At 34.4% G+C, this 18,651-nt stretch overlaps 2 protein-coding genes across 3 annotated transcripts in view; both read left to right on the forward strand.

The window, feature by feature from the left end:
• Nucleotides 1–455: 455 nt before the first annotated feature.
• Nucleotides 456–15,809, forward strand: mthfd2 (methylenetetrahydrofolate dehydrogenase (NADP+ dependent) 2, methenyltetrahydrofolate cyclohydrolase). The gene is made up of 8 exons (XM_073840731.1): nt 456–676; nt 4,622–4,806; nt 7,626–7,748; nt 7,945–8,097; nt 10,489–10,596; nt 10,685–10,777; nt 12,125–12,250; nt 14,908–15,809. Exons 1-8 carry the CDS (start codon nt 597–599, stop codon nt 15,054–15,056), a joined length of 1,017 nt encoding a protein of 338 aa, XP_073696832.1. The 5' UTR covers nt 456–596; the 3' UTR covers nt 15,057–15,809.
• Nucleotides 15,810–17,230: 1,421 nt separating this feature from the next.
• Nucleotides 17,231–18,651, forward strand: part of arl6ip4 (ADP-ribosylation factor-like 6 interacting protein 4) — an 11,419-nt gene continuing 9,998 nt past the window's right edge. The window contains exon 1 of one of the 2 annotated variants that reach the window (XM_073841318.1): nt 17,231–17,324. The gene's annotated coding sequence lies outside the window, so the exon portion shown is untranslated. The remainder of the gene's footprint in view (nt 17,325–18,651) is intronic. The other variant, XM_073841319.1, reaches the window with a different exon arrangement.

Consider the following 18,651-nt stretch of genomic DNA (forward strand, 5'->3'; position numbering starts at 1 on the left):
CGCGCGAATAGCGCGATTTATTCGAACAAGTCGCGTCTGGTGTGAATGCACCTTTAGGGAAGTAACACATAGCTTTTTAATTATATTTTGCTAAAATGAACGAAATGACTCGAAAAAAGATTCGTTCATTTTGCTGAACGAGACTCAAAGATCCGAATCGGTAAAATGATCCGAACTTCCCATCACTAGTGGAAACGCACCGTTAGTATATTTTAGGCTAAAACGGCTTGCCATATGCGAGTGCCATGTAACGTTAACCATAGAAATAAAACGCGTGGTTACGTGAACCTGACGGAGTTGTTACATCAAAACAATTTTTCGTTAAACTATTAAAAAAAGTCAAAAAGCCTGCTGGCTGCTAAAACCTTGTAGTTATTACTGAGCATGCGCGTTTTGCTGAAGGGGCGGGCGGAAGCTTCTCCTTTTTGATCACAGAGTGACGTTATAGCCACGCACGGGGCAACGGGGTTATAAGCTGACAGTAAATTTTTAGTGTGCCTTATTTTCCACCCGGTGTGTTTAGGATCGCATACCTGCGATTTAGCCGTTTTCAATCTTTTTATTTTTCATTTAAGTCTTATTTATATCACGCACCAATGGCTACACTCCGGGCTTTGCGGAAACTATGCCGGCATTCTCACCATCAGGCATGTAGTTTGCATTTGTCATCTTCAAGGTAAGTATCCTAAAGCTGTCTAGTCTCTTTAGTATTAGAATAAGCTCCGGATGTGTTACGAATGTCATCGCGTTCTCGTTAATCCTCTTGTCATAAGCATAATTGTAACTCTTAACCAATAACACCTCTGTTGTAATCATTTTACAGTTATATTTTGGTTGTGTTACAAAAGCATGTCCTCTCTCGATGTATTAGTTATGTAACAAATGCCGGTTTAATTGTTCCATTCACGCGCGCTCCCGAGCGTCTCTCGGCTGATGTAATGTCAGAAACGGCTTGCACTCAACCAGCGTCAAGTTTCGACAGAGGGACACCTCTCTCTGCTAATTTCAATGCTCATGGGTTGGGTTTCCTCTCTCGTGATTTATAGTTAAAGCTGATTGCTTAAATTCAGCACATACTTGTTTTCATTTATGCCTCGCATGGTCAGTGATTTAGCGCTGATTAAATTTTCTACACATGACTGAGGCGACTTAAATTAAAGGAGTAGTTCACTTTCAGAACACAAATTTACAGATAATGTAACGTTACTCACCCCCTTGTCATCCAAGATGTTCGTGTCTTTCTTCAGTCGTAAGGAAATTATGTTTTTTGAGTAAAACATTTCACGATTTCTATATGGACTATAATGGACTTCTATGGTGCCCCTGAGTTTGAACTTCCAAAATGCAGCGTCAAAGGGCTCCAAACGATCCCAGCTAAGGAAAAAGGGGTCTTATGATGGTTAAATGATAGCAAAATGGTTTATTTTCTTAAAAAAAAAAACAAATAAATAAATAAATTACAATTTATATAGTTTTTAACCTCAAATGCTTGTCTTGTCTTGCTCGGCAAGACACGCGTTTGAGATTAAAAAGTATATAAGTTATCATGTTTTTAGACAATAACTGATCATTTTGCTAGATAAGACCCCTTTTTCCTCGGCTGGGATCATTTAGAGCCCTTTGAAGCTGCATTTTGGAAGTTTAAACTCGGGGGCACCATAGAAGTCCATTATATGGAGAGAAATCCTGAAATGTTTTCCTCAAAAAACACCATTTCTTTACGACTGAAGAAAGACAGACATGAACATCTTGGATGACAAGGGGGTGAGAACATTATCTGTAAATTTTTGTTTTGAAAGTGAACTACTCCTTTAAGCTTGAAGTTTTTTTCTGTGTAACATAACTTCAAAAAAAGAGAACAAATATTGGTATCATTTTACATAGAAATTAGTTAGGGCTGCCACTAACAACTATTTTTATATCATTAATCTATCAACTAATTAATCTATTAATCTAAACGACTAATTTTACCGTTTTAATTCATTTTAAATCAAGAGATTGCATTGTATTTTAGTTATAATCATTTTTACTGTTTTAATAAATTTTAAATCAATTTTTAAATAATGTTCTTAAATTCTGTTTGTATTATTGTGAGGATTATTTTAATTCCTCATATGTATAGCACTTTGAATTACCATTGTGTATGAAATGTGCTTTATAAATAAACTCGCCTTGCCTTGCCTTCCCACATAAAATGAACAATTTTACTTCAGAACATTTTATTTATAATAAAATCAAATAATTGGAGATGCTTTTGATTATTAAAATTTTATAGGACCGTTAAAATGAAGAAAATAAATCTGTAAAACTCAATTAATTACACAGGCTTTTTGATTATTGAAAGTAGTTTAACCATTAAAACGGAGTATAGAAAAATTAAAACAGAAAAAAATAATAATTTTTAAATAAAACAGATTTCTTAGGGCCCGATAATATCTTTTTATGTTTTTTTTGTGAACAAAAGTCTTTAAAATTTCTTAAAATGCATAAATAATAGCAATGAGGCAAAAATAATTAGTTCAAATAAAGAATTAAAAGCAAGAAATCAAATGGGGTTATTGCACAAAACTGTTGAAATACATAATGTGTTATAAACAATGGAGCTAATGTAAATTACGTGTTACAACAAAGGCCTGTAGAACTATAACTGTAGTCTGATTACGAGTATTTTACTTTCATTTAATCTAATTAGAGGTAGGCTACTTAATTTTTGGAATGTTTTTTTGAAGAAAAAAACAACTCTAAATCACCAAAAATCAACATTTTGGTGACGTGACTTAATTGCGATTACGCGACTTTGTAATTTTGCTATGTTGAGATCATGAGAATTAGTTGGGGACACATGGATTTTTAATTCTTCCATAGTCAACAGTCATTGTTAAGGTTAAAGTTCAGCCATTTATTATTTGCATTTACATTCAAGGTATGCATTTTATCAGTTCATGCATTCTCCAGGATTCAAACCCATAACCTTCGTGCTGTTTCAACTGCATTGTCTTCTCAATAGAAATGAAAATCACACACTTTGTAATAATTTGCGCTCCTTCAGAGCAGTTTTACAGCCTTACAATTGAAATTTATCACAAATGATCTCATGATTGAAAATTGTCACGTCAGTAAAGGTAAACAAGACATGAACACTTTTGCTGGAAAAACAAGAATGCTCTGACATGCTTCAAAGTGACTTCAAACTGTTATCTTCAGTTAGTGTGCATATGTCTTCATTTAGACTGAAGTCTATCACACCAGTCCAGCACAGAGCTTATCTGTAGACAGTAGCTCCCAGTGTGCATTCTAGGTATCTGAATTTTGGAATTTTAACAGATAAATTACACCCAAAAAAAAAAAAAAAAAAAAAAAAAAAAATATATATATATATATATATATATATATATATATATATATATATATATATATATATGTATGTATATGAATGTATGTATATGTCCACATTTTTCAAATTTGATGTGATTTTATGTCCATAAAGCACATTAAATGTAAATAAAAGTGTCTACTTTTAAGGTTTCAAATAAGGTTTTGGGGAATAAAATGTCAAAATTTGGTTAAAATAATGTTACATTGTCATTCAGTGTAACACAATATTTATGTAAAACTTCAAACTACATGCTTATTCTGACTTGTGCATATTGAAATATCTAAATGAATACGTGAGCATATAAAATTGTATTGTTTTAAATGAGTAAAAAATTATTTTTGACAAATTGGCAAAACTTAGGATAGTAGCAAATTTAAAAAAAAAAAAAAAAAAAAAAAAAGTAGAATTACACCTAATTAGTATTTGGGGTGAAAGCTATTTGTCTTTTAATACTTAATAAATAGATTTTTGTTGTAAATGTGCCTGACAAGACTGTTACACTGAATGACATTTTAGTGGTAGTCTTCTGTAAATTAGGGGAAAATGTATGATATTTATTTTTTGCTCGGAAAAATAAAAACAGAAATGCAATGAAATTAAACAAAAAAACTTTTTAATATTTTTTTTGGAAAAACAACAACAGTTTTAAGCAGTATTACACTTGTTTTTATGCTTAAGTCGAGACACTGCATCACCTTACTTACTCAGTTACATTGATAATTGCAAACATTTTTTGTATTACAAGCTTTTTTTAAATGTTAGTTTTTAATATGCAAATGAGGCATTATTTAATGAAATATGTTCTAATTTGCATACATTTTTAGTACAAAAATCTAAACACTGGATGGAGTCAGTTTCAAAATTCTATTATTTATATTTATATTAGAGTCAAATGTTTTTACAGAAGGAATTTTGGGAATATCATATTGTCACTCCATAATTAAGATAATACTTAATTTGAGAAAACACCTTTAAAAATATGTATTGTTATTGAAATAGATAAAGTGTTATAAAAGAAATGCTTAAGTGTCTTTTGGATGTTTTCTTTTCACTAGTCTGAAAAACACTTTATGAAGTGCCCAAAATCTCAAACTTGACAGGTGCCTGAAGTGTCTTTTATTTTTTTTATTTTTTTTCATTTTTTTTTTACATTCTTATTTGGGTTCACAGTTAGCCAGAGCAGAAGCAGATTTATCGTTCTTGCAGTGAAATTTCACCCTCCAATCCTTCGGTTTCTTTTCGCAGACAAGATGCCGTGATCATCTCAGGCAGGAAACTGGCGCGGCAGATCCGCAACGAGGCGCGTGATGACGTGGAGATGTGGGTCACTGCTGGGAACCGAAGGCCTCACCTGAGTGTGGTGTTAGTGGGTGACAATCCAGCCAGTCACTCATACGTTCTCAATAAAACCCGTGCAGCTGCAGAAGTGGGTAAGATATGTTCAAACGAAGTGCCAGATGAGAGTAATTCCTATTTAAAATGGGTTGTAAATGTAGTATTTAGAGAGAAAAGCCTTTGCGCCTTATGACTCACTGAAGTAAAGTTCAAGTTCAAAAATCTGAAAGCACTTGTCTGATTTTTCTTAACCTTTTGATATAAAAGGTTAAAGGCTTTGTTCACCTGTAATTGAGAATTCTTCATTGTTTCCTCATCCTCATGTCATTACAAGCCCATGACTTTTGTTCCAAGTCATTCTTTGGAAATCAAAGACTTTATTATATAATTTCTAACGAAACCTAAGATTTCTACCCTTCTGTTAAAGTCTGTTTATACCTCCAAACGTTCATAAAACGCGGTCAATGTAATTTAAATCAGTCAGACTGTTGCCTTTTAGTCTTCTGGGGAGATGTAGAGCAGTGTTGGGGTTATGCATTACAAATAATGCAAGTTACGTAATAATATTACATTTTCAAAGTAACTAGTAAAGTAAGAAAGAAAGAAAAAGTTACTTTTTCAAATAAGTAACGCCAGTTACTTTCCCCCCTCATTTATTGATTAAAAGCTCTCCTGTCCACATGTTGAGAGAAATTGTGAGTAAGATGTTACTTTAGTTCTAGAATAAATGTGAACATGCATTAATCTCGCTCACTAAAAAACAGAGAGTATTCCTCAAAATGAATAAAAACTGAGAAATTCACCGCAAACCTGCAATAATTAAATATGTTAAATAATGCAAATATCCTTTATGTATTTAATCCCATTTTATTAACCGATGTCTTTGCCGCCGACTTTCGATGATCCAATTCATCCATACTAATAAGCAAAAATTCCTCAAAAAATTACAATAATCTAACATTTGTTTTCCTTTTTAGTTTTTTTATTGTCTGCTGTACAGACGTGAATTTACTTTTCTCTAAGCCTGAGGCTTTTGGTGTGAAAAGGCTTTTACATTTGACAAAAACAGAACTTTTTATATTAAAAACAAACAAGCAAACCCTGCCTAGATTTAAAAAGTAACACAAAAGTAACGTAACGCATTACTTTCCATAAAAAGTAACTAAGTATCATAATTAGTTACTTTTTACAGGGAGTAACTCAATACTGTAAAGCATTACTTTTAAAAATAGCTTTCCCCAACACTGACATAGAGCACATAAAATAAATGAAAGCGCAGACATCTGACCTACCATATATTATATGCGTTTTGTGTGCTGATCAAAAAGCCTAAATTAACTCTCAATTAATATGCATTATAGTTACAATGTTTTTATGAACTTCGGATTCAAGTTTTAGTTGTGTGTACTTTGAGTGGAGGGATGAAAACCTCTCAGGCGTCATTAAAAATGTCTTGTGAAAGTCAAAACCGGTTTGAAACCACATGAGGGTGAGTAAGTGATGACAAAACATTCCTTCTGGGTGAACCATGCCTTTAAAGCTTAAATTATTTAAATTAGTTTTGTAGATATTATGCTTGCATATTAAACTACTTTTTTAAATTGTGAAATGAATGAATTGGACTGGTTAGTCAAAGCAGCCATGAGTCTGTGGTTGTCTTCAGTGTTACTGTAGCATGTCAGCAATGGGTGTCACTTTCCACTGTTGGCTGTATACAGTATGTAAGTCTATTTTGAGTGTTCATATGACTCCTTACAGGATCTCACACAGATTCCACACAAACGCACTCAAGCAAATCTGACTAGAAAGGAGCCTTACTTTGGGCCCTAGTTGAGATCAAAAGTTTACATTTCCCTTTCAGAATATGCAAAATGTTAATTATTTGACCAAAATAAGAGGGATCATACTATCATAGTACTGACCTGAATAAGATATTTCACATAAAAGATGTTTACATATAGTCCACATGAGAAAATTATAGTTGAATTTATATGATTCTTAATACGGTGTTGTTACCTGAATGATCCACAGATGTGTTTTTTCATTTAGTGATAGTTGTTCATGAGTCCCTTGTTTGTCCTGAACATTTAAACTGCCTGCTGTTCTTCAGGTCCCACAAAATCTTTGATTTTCCAGCATTTTTGTGTATTTGAACCCTTTCCGACAATGAAGGCATGATTTTAAAATCCATCTTTTCACACTGAGGACAACTGAGGGACTCATATGCAACTATTACAGAAGGTTCAAACACTCACTGATGCTCCAGAAGGAAACACCATGCATTAAGAGCCGGGGGGTGAAAACTTTTTGAATTTAAAGATCAAGGTAAATGTAACTTCTTTTGTCATCTGGGAAACATATATCTTCTGTAGCTTCTGAATAGCAGCACTAAATGGGAAAAAATATGATATTATGGCAAAATACGATATCTCCATTCTGTTCAAAAGTTTTCACCCCCAGCTCTTAATGCATTGTGTTTCCTTCTGGAGCATCAGTGAGTGTTTGAACCTTCTGTAATAGTTGCATACGAGTCCCTCAGTTGTCCTCAGTGTGAAAAGATGGATCTCAAAATCATACAGTCATTGTTGGAAAGGGTTCAAATACACAAAAATGCTGGAAAACCAAAGAATTTGTGGGACCTGAAGGACCTTTCTGAAGAACAGCAGGCAGTTTAACTCAACTCTCAATTCTCTTATGGACTCTATGTAAACATCTTTTATGTGAAATATCTTATTCAGGTCAGTACTAAATAAAAAATAAAATGCATTTTGTATGATCCCTCGTATTTTGGTAAATTAATTAACATGGGGGTGTAAACCTTTGACCCAAACTGTATATAGCTAGTATTAGTTTTGCCTTTTTGATCTTTGCATTACATTCGGTTGTATCACAGTTTCTCTCTTATTCTCTGTAGGTATCAGTAGCGAAACCATCCTGAAACCTTCTAACATCAGTGAAGAGGAGCTACTTGACCTCATTGAGAAACTCAACATAGACCACAGAGTAGACGGTCTGCTGGTACAACTACCACTTCCTGGTAGGTTAACATTTTACATTGTCAGTGCAGTGAACTGGGTTTAAGAAATGACTGCATTAGATTTGATAGTCATTTAAAACCATTTTTGACCAGTTCTACTTAGTCCAGATTGAAATGGAGGATAAAAGCATAATCTTATTTCCAGTTATACTGTGAAATTGTCAAGTTCCTTAAAATGGTTTCCTGTCATACACAGATCACATCGACGAGCGACGTGTTTGCAATGCCGTGTGTCCGGGGAAAGATGTTGATGGTTTCCATGTGGTCAATGTCGGTCGCATGTGTCTGGATCAGTCCACTATGCTGCCTGCCACACCCTGGGGAGTCTGGGAGATTATCAAACGCACAGGTGAGAAACTGGTTACCTTTGTGGGATTTATTGATACCTCAAATTGTGTGGATTGTTGAGGAAAAGTTCTGCCCTCAAAAGACAAAGTGCAGTAACTACGCCAACAACCAGCTAGTCAAACATGTTGAAACTCTCATCTCTCATCTTTGAAATGGGACACAATTTAACCAGGAGACTTTGCCACAAGACAAAGTCCATTTTAAGCCTTAACTCAATTTTGACCAAATGTGTAGTTACTGTGCTTTGCCTTTGGAGGACAGAGATATTATCAGCCATAAAGTTATCATTATTGTCAGCTGGCAGATACCAAATTTGGTGAACGAAGACACCTAAATAATCAGTCAAACAGGCTTTGAGATATCTAGAGTTTCCCAAACCAGGGTTTGTGAAGAAACAGTTGATCAGAATAAAATGTGAATCATGATTATTAAATAAAAAGCTGCGGTTTACCTAAATAAACTGTATTATTAAACCTATAGACTGGCTGTGAATCTTTTGCCCCGTTTACACTGTCAGTTAAATGCGACCCAATTCCGTGTGTGTTTTTTTTTTTGCTCATGTGACACATAGGGGTGTAACGGTACGCTAATATCGTATTCGGTTCGGTACAGTGTCTTGGAGAGCTCGGTTCGGTTCATTTTCGGTTCAAAAAAATAAGAACTTACAAAATCTTTATTTGGAAAAGCTGCCAATACACAATAGAATTCTTGCATAAAATAAATAAAAGCGACACATTTGGGTGATATTTTACATAATATTTTTTTAAGGCTCTGAAATGAAGCGGTTGCAATAAATGTTGTTATCATTATACAAATTAGAGTGTTTATGAATGGTTATGGCGATTCATGTTACATTGGCATATTGTATTTTATGAATGAAAGTAAAACTGGCGAGGTGAAGCTCTGTCTTGTTTTATTTAATGCTATCACAGGATAGTTAAATATAGGCTGTGTGTGGGGAAAAAAGTGCGTGAAATAAGACCACAAAAATCTGTTAATGTGTTAACGGTCTAAACGTATACATTTGGACTATATTTGTTTAGATACATACGTTTATATGTATTTTATATGTATTTAAATTTGAAAGTAAAATAAATTACAATATTTATTTATGTTAAATCATAATCTGCGTGACGCTGTCGTTAATTTGCTTTGATGACGTTCCAGGGCATTCCAAATGAGCGATTATTTTCAGCGAAGGGAGCAGTGAACACTGCGTAGGGACCCTGTCGATCGGAACGCACCAAAAGAGTATAGAATACCCTATATGTCAGTATTTGTTCTTTGACGCACCTTAACCAAGGCTCTGTCCAAATTCAGGGTCTGCATCCTCCTTAGGATCCTTCCTACCAGGTTGAAGGAGGAGGGGTCCTCCAAAGACCGCAAAACCTGGAAGTAGGTGTCAGTGAATTTGGACAGCCTACACTTCTTTCAGTTCCCTCCCTTCCCCGTTGTTCATAGCAACCGTGACAGCGCTAAGCAAGAAGTAAGGTTATCTGTACTGCACAAAACATAATAACTACTCTTTCATCCCTAAAAGCGTTAAAAACATCTTCAATCACTAACAAGAAATTAGCTGTGTGTAAGGGGATATTCACACAGGCAGTAAGAAAGAAGCTAGTTTACGAAAGTGATGTTTTTTTAACATATATACATACAAATGTAAAAAAATAAGCTTAACGCTAAAACCAAAGGCCTAACTAGACAACCGCTGTAAAAAATATTTTTTGAAACGTCAGTTTTTTTAAAACTTCCATCATTACTACCGCTTGCTTCGTCCGCCATTATTTGAAAATTCTGGAAGCGCTCAATTGACATGCACACAGATGTAGTAGGAGGACTTTTACGTGCTTTTTTCAAACCGGGGAAGTGACGTCGACGTGTCGCCATTTGTAGTTTTTGAGACTAGTAGGGCTCGGCTAAAACGTGTTTTTAAAACACTCATGGTGGACTTACAAATGTTCCGATGCAGCGTTTTGTGAGTACATAACCTATTTACACTACTGTACAAGTTTGGTAAGATTACTTGCACGTTTAGTGGTGCAATTCACGAGATACATCACATGTACCAATCACTCCTGTAACAAGCAATTCGAAAAACTCTAATATCTCCATAAATGTTTGACTAAAGTGGGAAAAAAAAAAAAAAACTTCAGATGGGGTATTTAGATGGGCTTCGGAGTGCATAGCAATGAAGTCAATTCTACTCCGAACCATCCCTTTAAGATGGTATGGCAAGTGTAAACACATGAATCAGATATGGGTCACAATTGAACATGTAAACAAACAGCCAAAAATATCGGATATGGGCAAACAAATCAGAATTGGGCATCAAGACCTGCAGTGTAAACCAGGCCTTTGTCATGCTGACTGAACCTGTCTGTTCTCGTAGGCATAGAGACGCTGGGTAAGAATGTGGTGGTGGCTGGTCGCTCCAAGAACGTGGGGATGCCCATTGCAATGCTGCTACACACAGACGGCAGACATGAAAGGCCAGGAGGTGAGTCTGTGTGGAGAGAAGAAGCAAAGCGGAAGTATTTGTGTGCAGGCTATTAGTATAACACATCCTGCCCCTTTTGTTTTTTTAGGTGATGCCACAGTGACCATCTCGCACCGCTACACTCCCAAAGAACAGCTCCGTCAGCACACGCAGATCGCCGACATTATCGTCGCTGCTGCAGGTTGGATTTTCAGTTCTAATAAAACCTCTTACAGTGCCTTGCAAAAGTATTCACACCCCTTCATTTTTTCACGTTTTGTTGCAGCATTATGTTAAACTGCTTTAGTTTTTCCCCCACATCAATTTACACTCCATACACCGTAATAATGACAAAGCAAAAACCAGATTTGCTAATTTTAAAAATGTAGTAAAAATAAAGTAGATTGCATAAGTATTCATACCCTTAACTCAGTACATAGTTGAAGCACCTTTACAGCCTCAAGTCTTTTTGGGTCTGATGTGACCATCTTTGCACATCTGCATTTGGCAATTATCTGCCATTCTTTGCCTCACCTTTTCACCTCTCCATCTCTGTCAGCTTGGATGGGGCTGGCAGACATTTTCTCGAGTCCTAGTTGTTCCAATCGTCTTCCATTATGGATAATGCTTCTGTCAACCTTCAATGCAGCAGATTTGTTTCTGAACTCTTCCCTAGATCATCGCCTTAACGCAAGTCTGTCACTGAGCTCTACAGGCAGTTATCTTGGTTTTTGCTCTGATATGCATTTTCAGCTGTTAGACCTTTTCTGAGAGGTGTGTGCCTTTCTAAATCAGACTCAATCAAATGAATTTGCCACAGTTTAACTCCACTCCAAGTGTAGTAACATCTAGAAGCAATATGAATGCTCCTGAGCTACATTTCGGGTGTCCCAGAAAAGGGTATGAATACTTACGCAACGGGATCTTTTTTTTTATTTCTAATAAATTTGCAAAGTTGTTACAAACCTGTTTTCTGCTTTGTCATTATGGTGTATGAGATGTAGATTGATGTGAAAAAAAAATTATTTAAAGCAGTTTAACATAATGCTGCAGCAAAAAAAAGTGAAAAAAATTAAGAGGTATGAATACTTTTGCAAGGCAATGTAAATTTCCATTTAATGCATGTTTACCATCATAAATGTCACTTACCATAGGCGTGTTTCCATTACCCTTAAAATTGCGCAAATTGAAAATATGCTTACTGAAAAGAAAACTCCCATATATCGCAAAACAGTTTTTATGCTTGCATGAGGTGGTTTTTCAGGCAATTCAAAAAAGGAATATTTCACAAAACCGCAATGGAAACATTATTTTTCTGCATTTATACGATCATCACATTTGATTAAAAATAGCCAAAATGACACAAAAATCCATTGCCATGACTTATCATGACAGGAAAAAATATGTTTCAGTCGCATAACATCGGTTAATGGAAACACCGTCATTTTGCAATACTTTTTAATCGACGTTTATAAAATATTGGCAAAGTTTTGCGCAAATCTGTAATGGAAATGCACCTAATGTTCACAAATGCTGTAATTTCCTTCAGGTATTCCCAACCTCATCACTGCTGATATGATAAAGGAGGGTGCAGCTGTTATAGATGTTGGTATCAACAGAATATCAGACCCCTTGACCGGGAAAGACAGACTTGTTGGTGATGTGGACTTTGAAGGTAAGGAAGCACAGAGACTTGTACTGTCATTTGTGGAATAATGTGATAAAAGCCTTTCTAAGATTCTCATAAAATAATTGTACTTGCACTCCACCATATATGTGACCCTGGACCACAAAACCAGTCTTAAGTCGCTGGGGTATATTTGTAGCAATAGCCAAAAATACATTGTATGGGTCAAAATTATTGATTTTTCTTTTATGCCAAAAATCATTAGGAAATTAAGTAAAGATCATGTTCCATGAAGATTTTTTTGTAAAATTCCTACTGTAAGCATATCAAAATGTAATTTTTGATTAGTAATATGCATTGTTAAGAACTTAATTTGGAGAACTTTAAAGGTAATTTTCTCAGTATTTTGATTTTTTTGCACCCTCAGATTCCAGATTTTCAAATAGATGTATCTCGGACAAATATTGTCCTATCCTAACAAACCATACATCAATAGAAAGCTTATTTATTGAGCTTTCATATGATGTATCCATCTCAGTTTTGTAAAATGTAACCTTATGACTGGTTTTGTGGTCCAGGGTCACATATTCATCAGACATTCTAGTTTGGGATTTCTACACAATAAATATCTGCTTTTATTTTATTTATGGCTTTTAATTAAGGAATTTTAGGATTGATATTTGAAAATCTCCCATCGACTTACATTGATTAGTGTTAAATCATGCTAGTAACATGTTAAAATGTGATTAGTATTATGTTTAATACTTCTAGAAACATTCCAACAACATACTAAAACATGTTACGAAATGTTAACAACATTTATTTGACTGCAAACAATTATTGAACTACGAGTTTCTAAAATGTTAGGTTTAATGCTGCGTTCCAGGCAGGTTTTGAGCTGGTAAATCACGACTTCAAACCAGACTCAAGACTTTGCACTGCAAAAAAATGCTTTTCTAGCTTAGATTTTTTTGTCTTGTTTCCAGACAAAATATCTAAAAACTCTTAAATCAAGAAGGATTTTCTAGACGAGTAAAAATTGTCTTGTTTTCAGAAAAAAAAAGTCAATATTAAGTACATTTTTGCTTGAAACAAGCAAAATAATCTGCCAATGGGGTAAGAAAAATAATCTTGTTTTCTGTTTGAAATAAGATTTATTTTCTTACCCCATTGGCAGATTTTTTGGCTTGTTCTAAGCAAAAACTCACTTAATTTTGACTTGCTTTTTCTGAAAACAAGAAAATAATTTTTACTCGTCTCGAAAATCCTTCTTGATTTAAGAATTTGTAGATATTTTGGCTGGAAACCAGACAAAAAATCTAAGCTAGAAAAGCATTTTTTGCAGTGTGTAGGGTTCCAGGCAAGTCATGCCAAAATGCCTGGGCGCATTTATTATTTTTATATTATTATTAATTTGATTGCAATGTTATGTTTTCCTAAGCTCTATTTTTCCACCGTGTACTACTTGCATAAACACCGCACCCGTAGGGCTGACACTGTTGTTTCGCGGGCTATGTTACGTCAGAACTCAGAACTGGGAGTACATCCATCTAGTACATCTAGTTCTTGGGTGGGAAGTCACCAGTTTGACTGCCCCTCCAGTGCACTTTCATGGGTAGAAGGTTGGAAAAACACAGGTAATGAGTTGCCTGGAACGCTGCATAAGTATGCAAATGAGGCATTGTTTAATGAAATGCGCACTAATTTAATACATTTCTAGCACAAAAATCGAAACACTGGATATTTTCTGTTTCAAAATTCTTGTTTAATTTTTTTTTTTACACATTAGAGTCAAATGTTTTTGGGTCTCTCATTTTGTAATACCATAATTCAGAAAAAAACTTTGAACAGACAGAAAACCTTTTTTTTAACCATTTTTGAGGGAATAAAATGTTTTGTATAAAATCAAGCTAATTATTAATGAACAAATCCCTCTGGAAAAACCTTCAGGATATAGTTTGTTGTGTGTAAGTGCTACTAAAGTGGAGATTTATGGCTCAGTGTAGAAGGAAAAAAAACGCATTTTGAGAAAACAGCCTTTAAAGATATGCATTGTAACCTTGTAATCTAATATTGTAAACACCAAATAGATAAAGTGCTATTAAAGAAACACCTAACAGTGTCTTTTGGAAGTTTTTCTTTCCACCAGTCTGAAAAAACATTATATGTGACCCTGGACCACAAAACCAGTCTTAAGTCGCTGGGGTATATTTGTAGCAATAGCCAAAAATACATTGCATGGGTCAAAATTATTGATTTTTCTTTTATGCCAAAAATCATTAAGAAATTAAGTAAAGATCATGTTCCATGAAGATTTTTTGTAAAATTCCAACTGTAAATATATCAAAATGTAATTTTTGATTAGTAATATGCATGGTTAAGAACCTAATTTGGACAACTTTAAAGGTGATTTTCTCAGTCTTTTTGATTTTTTTGCACCCTCAGATTTCTGATTTCAAATAGATGTAACTTGGCCAAATATTGTCCTATCCTAAAAACCATACATCAATAGAAAGCTTATTTATTGAGCTTTCATATGATGTATAAATCTCAGTTTTGTCAAATTTAACCTTATGACTGGTTTTGTGGTCCAGGGTCACATATGAGAAACCAAAAATCCCAAAATCTCACTTGACGGGTGCATGAGAAAATATTTTTAGCCTGCAGTGTCTCCCCTTAACCTCATTTCTGATGTGTCTCCACAGGTGTCAGAAAGAAGGCCAGCTTCATTACTCCAGTTCCAGGCGGTGTTGGACCCATGACCGTAGCCATGCTCATGAAAAATACAATCAAGGCAGCAAAGAACTTAATTTTAACCCCTCCTCAGCGCGTCCGAATGGCAGCGTCCTCGTAACATCCTCACTCTCAGCTCACTCCACATTCCCACTTCATTTCGAGGGTCTCCAAGTGGAAAGTCTATATTTTCAATGCCTTTTTTTGCATCTCACAGCCTAGTTAAATATATTTAAAGGTTTGCGGGAAAAAGAATGTGCTTTTTCATTCAGATCGGACGCAAAAAATATATTATTTAGTGTATATTTTTTAAATGACCTGGCCAAGCATTAAACACAGGTTTCACTTTTTTGTTGTACACTGTTACAGCTTTGCTTTTTCAGCTTTCTATATGTGCAAAGATTTATATTAGGATATTGCCAGACATTTTTGAGGCATATTTATTATTAAGAAACTCCAATTCTTCCAAAACAACTGCAGTCAGTGTTAAGACATGTCACATGTCCAATACTGGTCAATACTTGTGAGTCAGCATGCAAGATAACTGACCCAATAACCTTTGCAACCACAACAGTTCATTCATTTAGAGCGCATTTGTGACTCAATCATTTCTTTTATATTTTATTCTTCCTTTATCTGGCCTTTGAAAGTACAAAGAGTGATGATAAAGGAGCAGTGGATAGGGACACAGAACCTCTTAGAAAAGGAGAGGAAAATTTGGCTACATTTAGATGGAAATCTAGCCAAGTTGGTGCTTTTTTCAGCTGTATGTTCCAGTGACATGCCATATCTTGTTGAAGTCATAATTGTTTTGCATACTAACATGTAATGCGTTGCCTTTCAAGCACTACAATAAATGCATCATATGCAAACTGATGTTTTATTTCAGCCTGTTTTTTTGTTCAAATCTAGGAATTAGGTTGTGTTTTTATTTGTTTTATGAATTTGGCTTTTATTAGTATTTTTCCTGTAGCTCAACACGTAGACCATGGAGCTTGCAACGTCAAGGTTCTGGGTTCGATTCCCAGAAATTGCATTAAATGCATCAATGTAAATTTAAAGCACGTTGTCAAAAATATAATATACAGAGCTGGGTAGATTACTTACAAATTGTAATCCATTACTGATTCCAAATTGCATCTGAGTACTTTTAGATTACTTTTGACCTAACTCGTTTATTACATTGATTTAAACAGGATAATCTTGTACCATATTAATATTAAAAATAGTATGAAAATGTATTCCATTTGTTGTTATTAAAACCATGAAGTCCATTAAACATCATATTATGTTAAGGTTTGCCAAACTGGGGTTTGGGAAGGAACTGCAGGGTGGTAATAATAATTAATTAAATCGTAAAAAATGGTAAATAAAAGTAAATCACTTTAAAATCAATCAAAACTATATATATATATATATATATATTTATTTATTTATTTATTGTGTATATATTAAATTTATGTATACATAATATATGAATAAAAATATATACATGTAAATATTTTCTAAATATAAACTGTATGTGTGTGTATTTATATATACATAAGAAATATACACAGTACACACACACATATATATATATATTATATATATTATTTGAACAAAAACTTTTATTTTGGATGTGATTAATCACGCTTAATCATTTGACAGCACTAATATATATACATATATATATATATATATATATATATATATATACATACATATATATATATATATATATATATATATATATATATATATAATTTGTTTACCTGCATGTCATGTGACCATACCCAGAGAACCAATCAACATGCAAATGTGATACTTAATTATTAAAATATTTATTTTAAAATGTCTTGATGACTTCAAGTATATTAAGTGAAAGAGGATCAGATGCCGAAAACGTTTGTGAATTTGTGCGTTTTAATACATTTGAAAGACAAAAGCCTTCCAAAGACATAGAAATACGTTTAGAGAGATAATTTAAATTAAAAACAACATCTTCATCAGTATTTAATGCCATTTTGAAACGCTTCTTAAACCTGAAATCATTTTTGTAAATTATGAATATTTTTTTTGCTATCGTGTAAATATGTAATCCATAGTCTGATTACACGTATTTTAAAATGTAATTTAATCTAATTTAGTATCTGATTACGTAATACATATTTCATGTAATCGGTTACTAATCAGCTCTGAAAATATACTTTATTTAAACAGTTTATTTATTTATTTACTTACTCGCCTAAATACAAACTCTCGATGTCTTTTATTTTGAAAGGATGACGAAAACGGATTTCCGGCATGCTGTTGTTGTTGTTTCATGTGACCACACAGTGCACAAGTAGTTTTCTTCTGATTTAAAGGTCTTATAAAGCAGAAAGAAAACACACTGGACTGGAAAAAAGTACGTATTAATTGGCGATGTATACCGGGTGACTATAAGTAATATAAAGCATGTGCTCGCGTTGTTTATATCAGATTTACGTAGACCCGGGCGTTTTAGCGCTCTGCACGTTGCCTCACGTTCTGTCTCAGAATAACGTTACACACAGTCGTGCTGCGATTCTTGAAGCCTTGTTTATGCGGTATATTTTCGTAGTCGTAGTCATACACAACGTCGCATTATTCTCCGAAACAATAGGTGGCAGCGCAGAGAGTTCGCAAGAAAGTGCTTTGTTGAGCTTTGCTTTTTACCCTGCAGGCGTCTTCTCAATGAAGAGGTTTCTTGTAAACAGCTACAGTCGGCTGTTTAATAATTTAAGGGGACAAATAGGAAATGGCGGAATACTGAATTTGCCTGATGCACACTTATGTATGCATTTACGTCGCGATTTGTTCAGTTACCCGGATGTACGGCCATATTGGAGATACTCGGATGAAAACAACAGCACTGATTGCATGGTTAATGTACTACTAAATACATTCTTCTGCTAATTTATCCTGTCTAAACCATGGAAAAAAATTGTGGACGCTGATGAATCATACAGAGATGGACTTAGTAAACAAGAAATGGTGCAAGAGTAGTTTACTTCCAGAACAAAAAATGTACAGATAATTTACTCACTTCCTTGTTTACCAAGATGTCCATGTCTTTCTTTCTTAAGTCGATAAGAAATTGTTTTTTGAGGAAAACATTTCAGGAATTATCACCATATAGTGGATTGCAATGGTGCCCCTGAGTTTGAGCTTGCAAAATGCAGTTTAAACGGAGCTGCAAAAGGCTCTAAATGATCCCAGCCGAGGAAGAAGGGTCTTATCTAGCTTATCTATTTTGTAAAGGGCATTTTGTAAACACTGGTTCGGTACTTCTGCAGCAATGTAGGTCAATTTTTAAAGGATAACTATTGGCAAAATGCAACCTGGACTTTTTTTTTTCTGTAAACTAGACAAACTTGTATCTAAAAGCATAATTACGACAAACGAGCCGTTTTTGAGATTGACCGTGATTTCGTTTTGTGGTCAATGGCCGGTGAATGGGATACTAGGGGCATAACTTTAAGCGCATCAAATTCGATATTTTTACAACACTAAGAAGGCTCGACACACCATGAAACTTTGCTCGAAGTATCGCCTGGGTCTCTACTCATGAACTCCAGCATTGAGAACATTGTTTGTGTACACAGAGTTTACTAAAAAGAAAGGTTTTGAACAACTCACTTTCACTGTTTGAGTTTCTACTCGCGGCCGCCTTGCCAGTCAAGAAGTGTCGATCTCTGAATGCGAGTGAAATG

This window comes from Garra rufa, chromosome 5, assembly GCF_049309525.1.
Source record: "Garra rufa chromosome 5, GarRuf1.0, whole genome shotgun sequence".
Classification (NCBI taxonomy): Eukaryota; Metazoa; Chordata; class Actinopteri; order Cypriniformes; family Cyprinidae; genus Garra; species Garra rufa.

Excerpts from the sequence above, each read along its gene's own strand:
- mthfd2 (XM_073840731.1), top strand. The coding sequence starts at position 597 with ATGGCTACACTCCGGGCTTTGCGGAAACTATGCCGGCATTCTCACCAT. Across the intron at positions 4,807-7,625 it reads CCGTGCAGCTGCAGAAGTGG|GTATCAGTAGCGAAACCATC; the intron begins GTAAGATATGTT and ends TATTCTCTGTAG. Across the intron at positions 12,251-14,907 it reads TGGTGATGTGGACTTTGAAG|GTGTCAGAAAGAAGGCCAGC; the intron begins GTAAGGAAGCAC and ends GTGTCTCCACAG.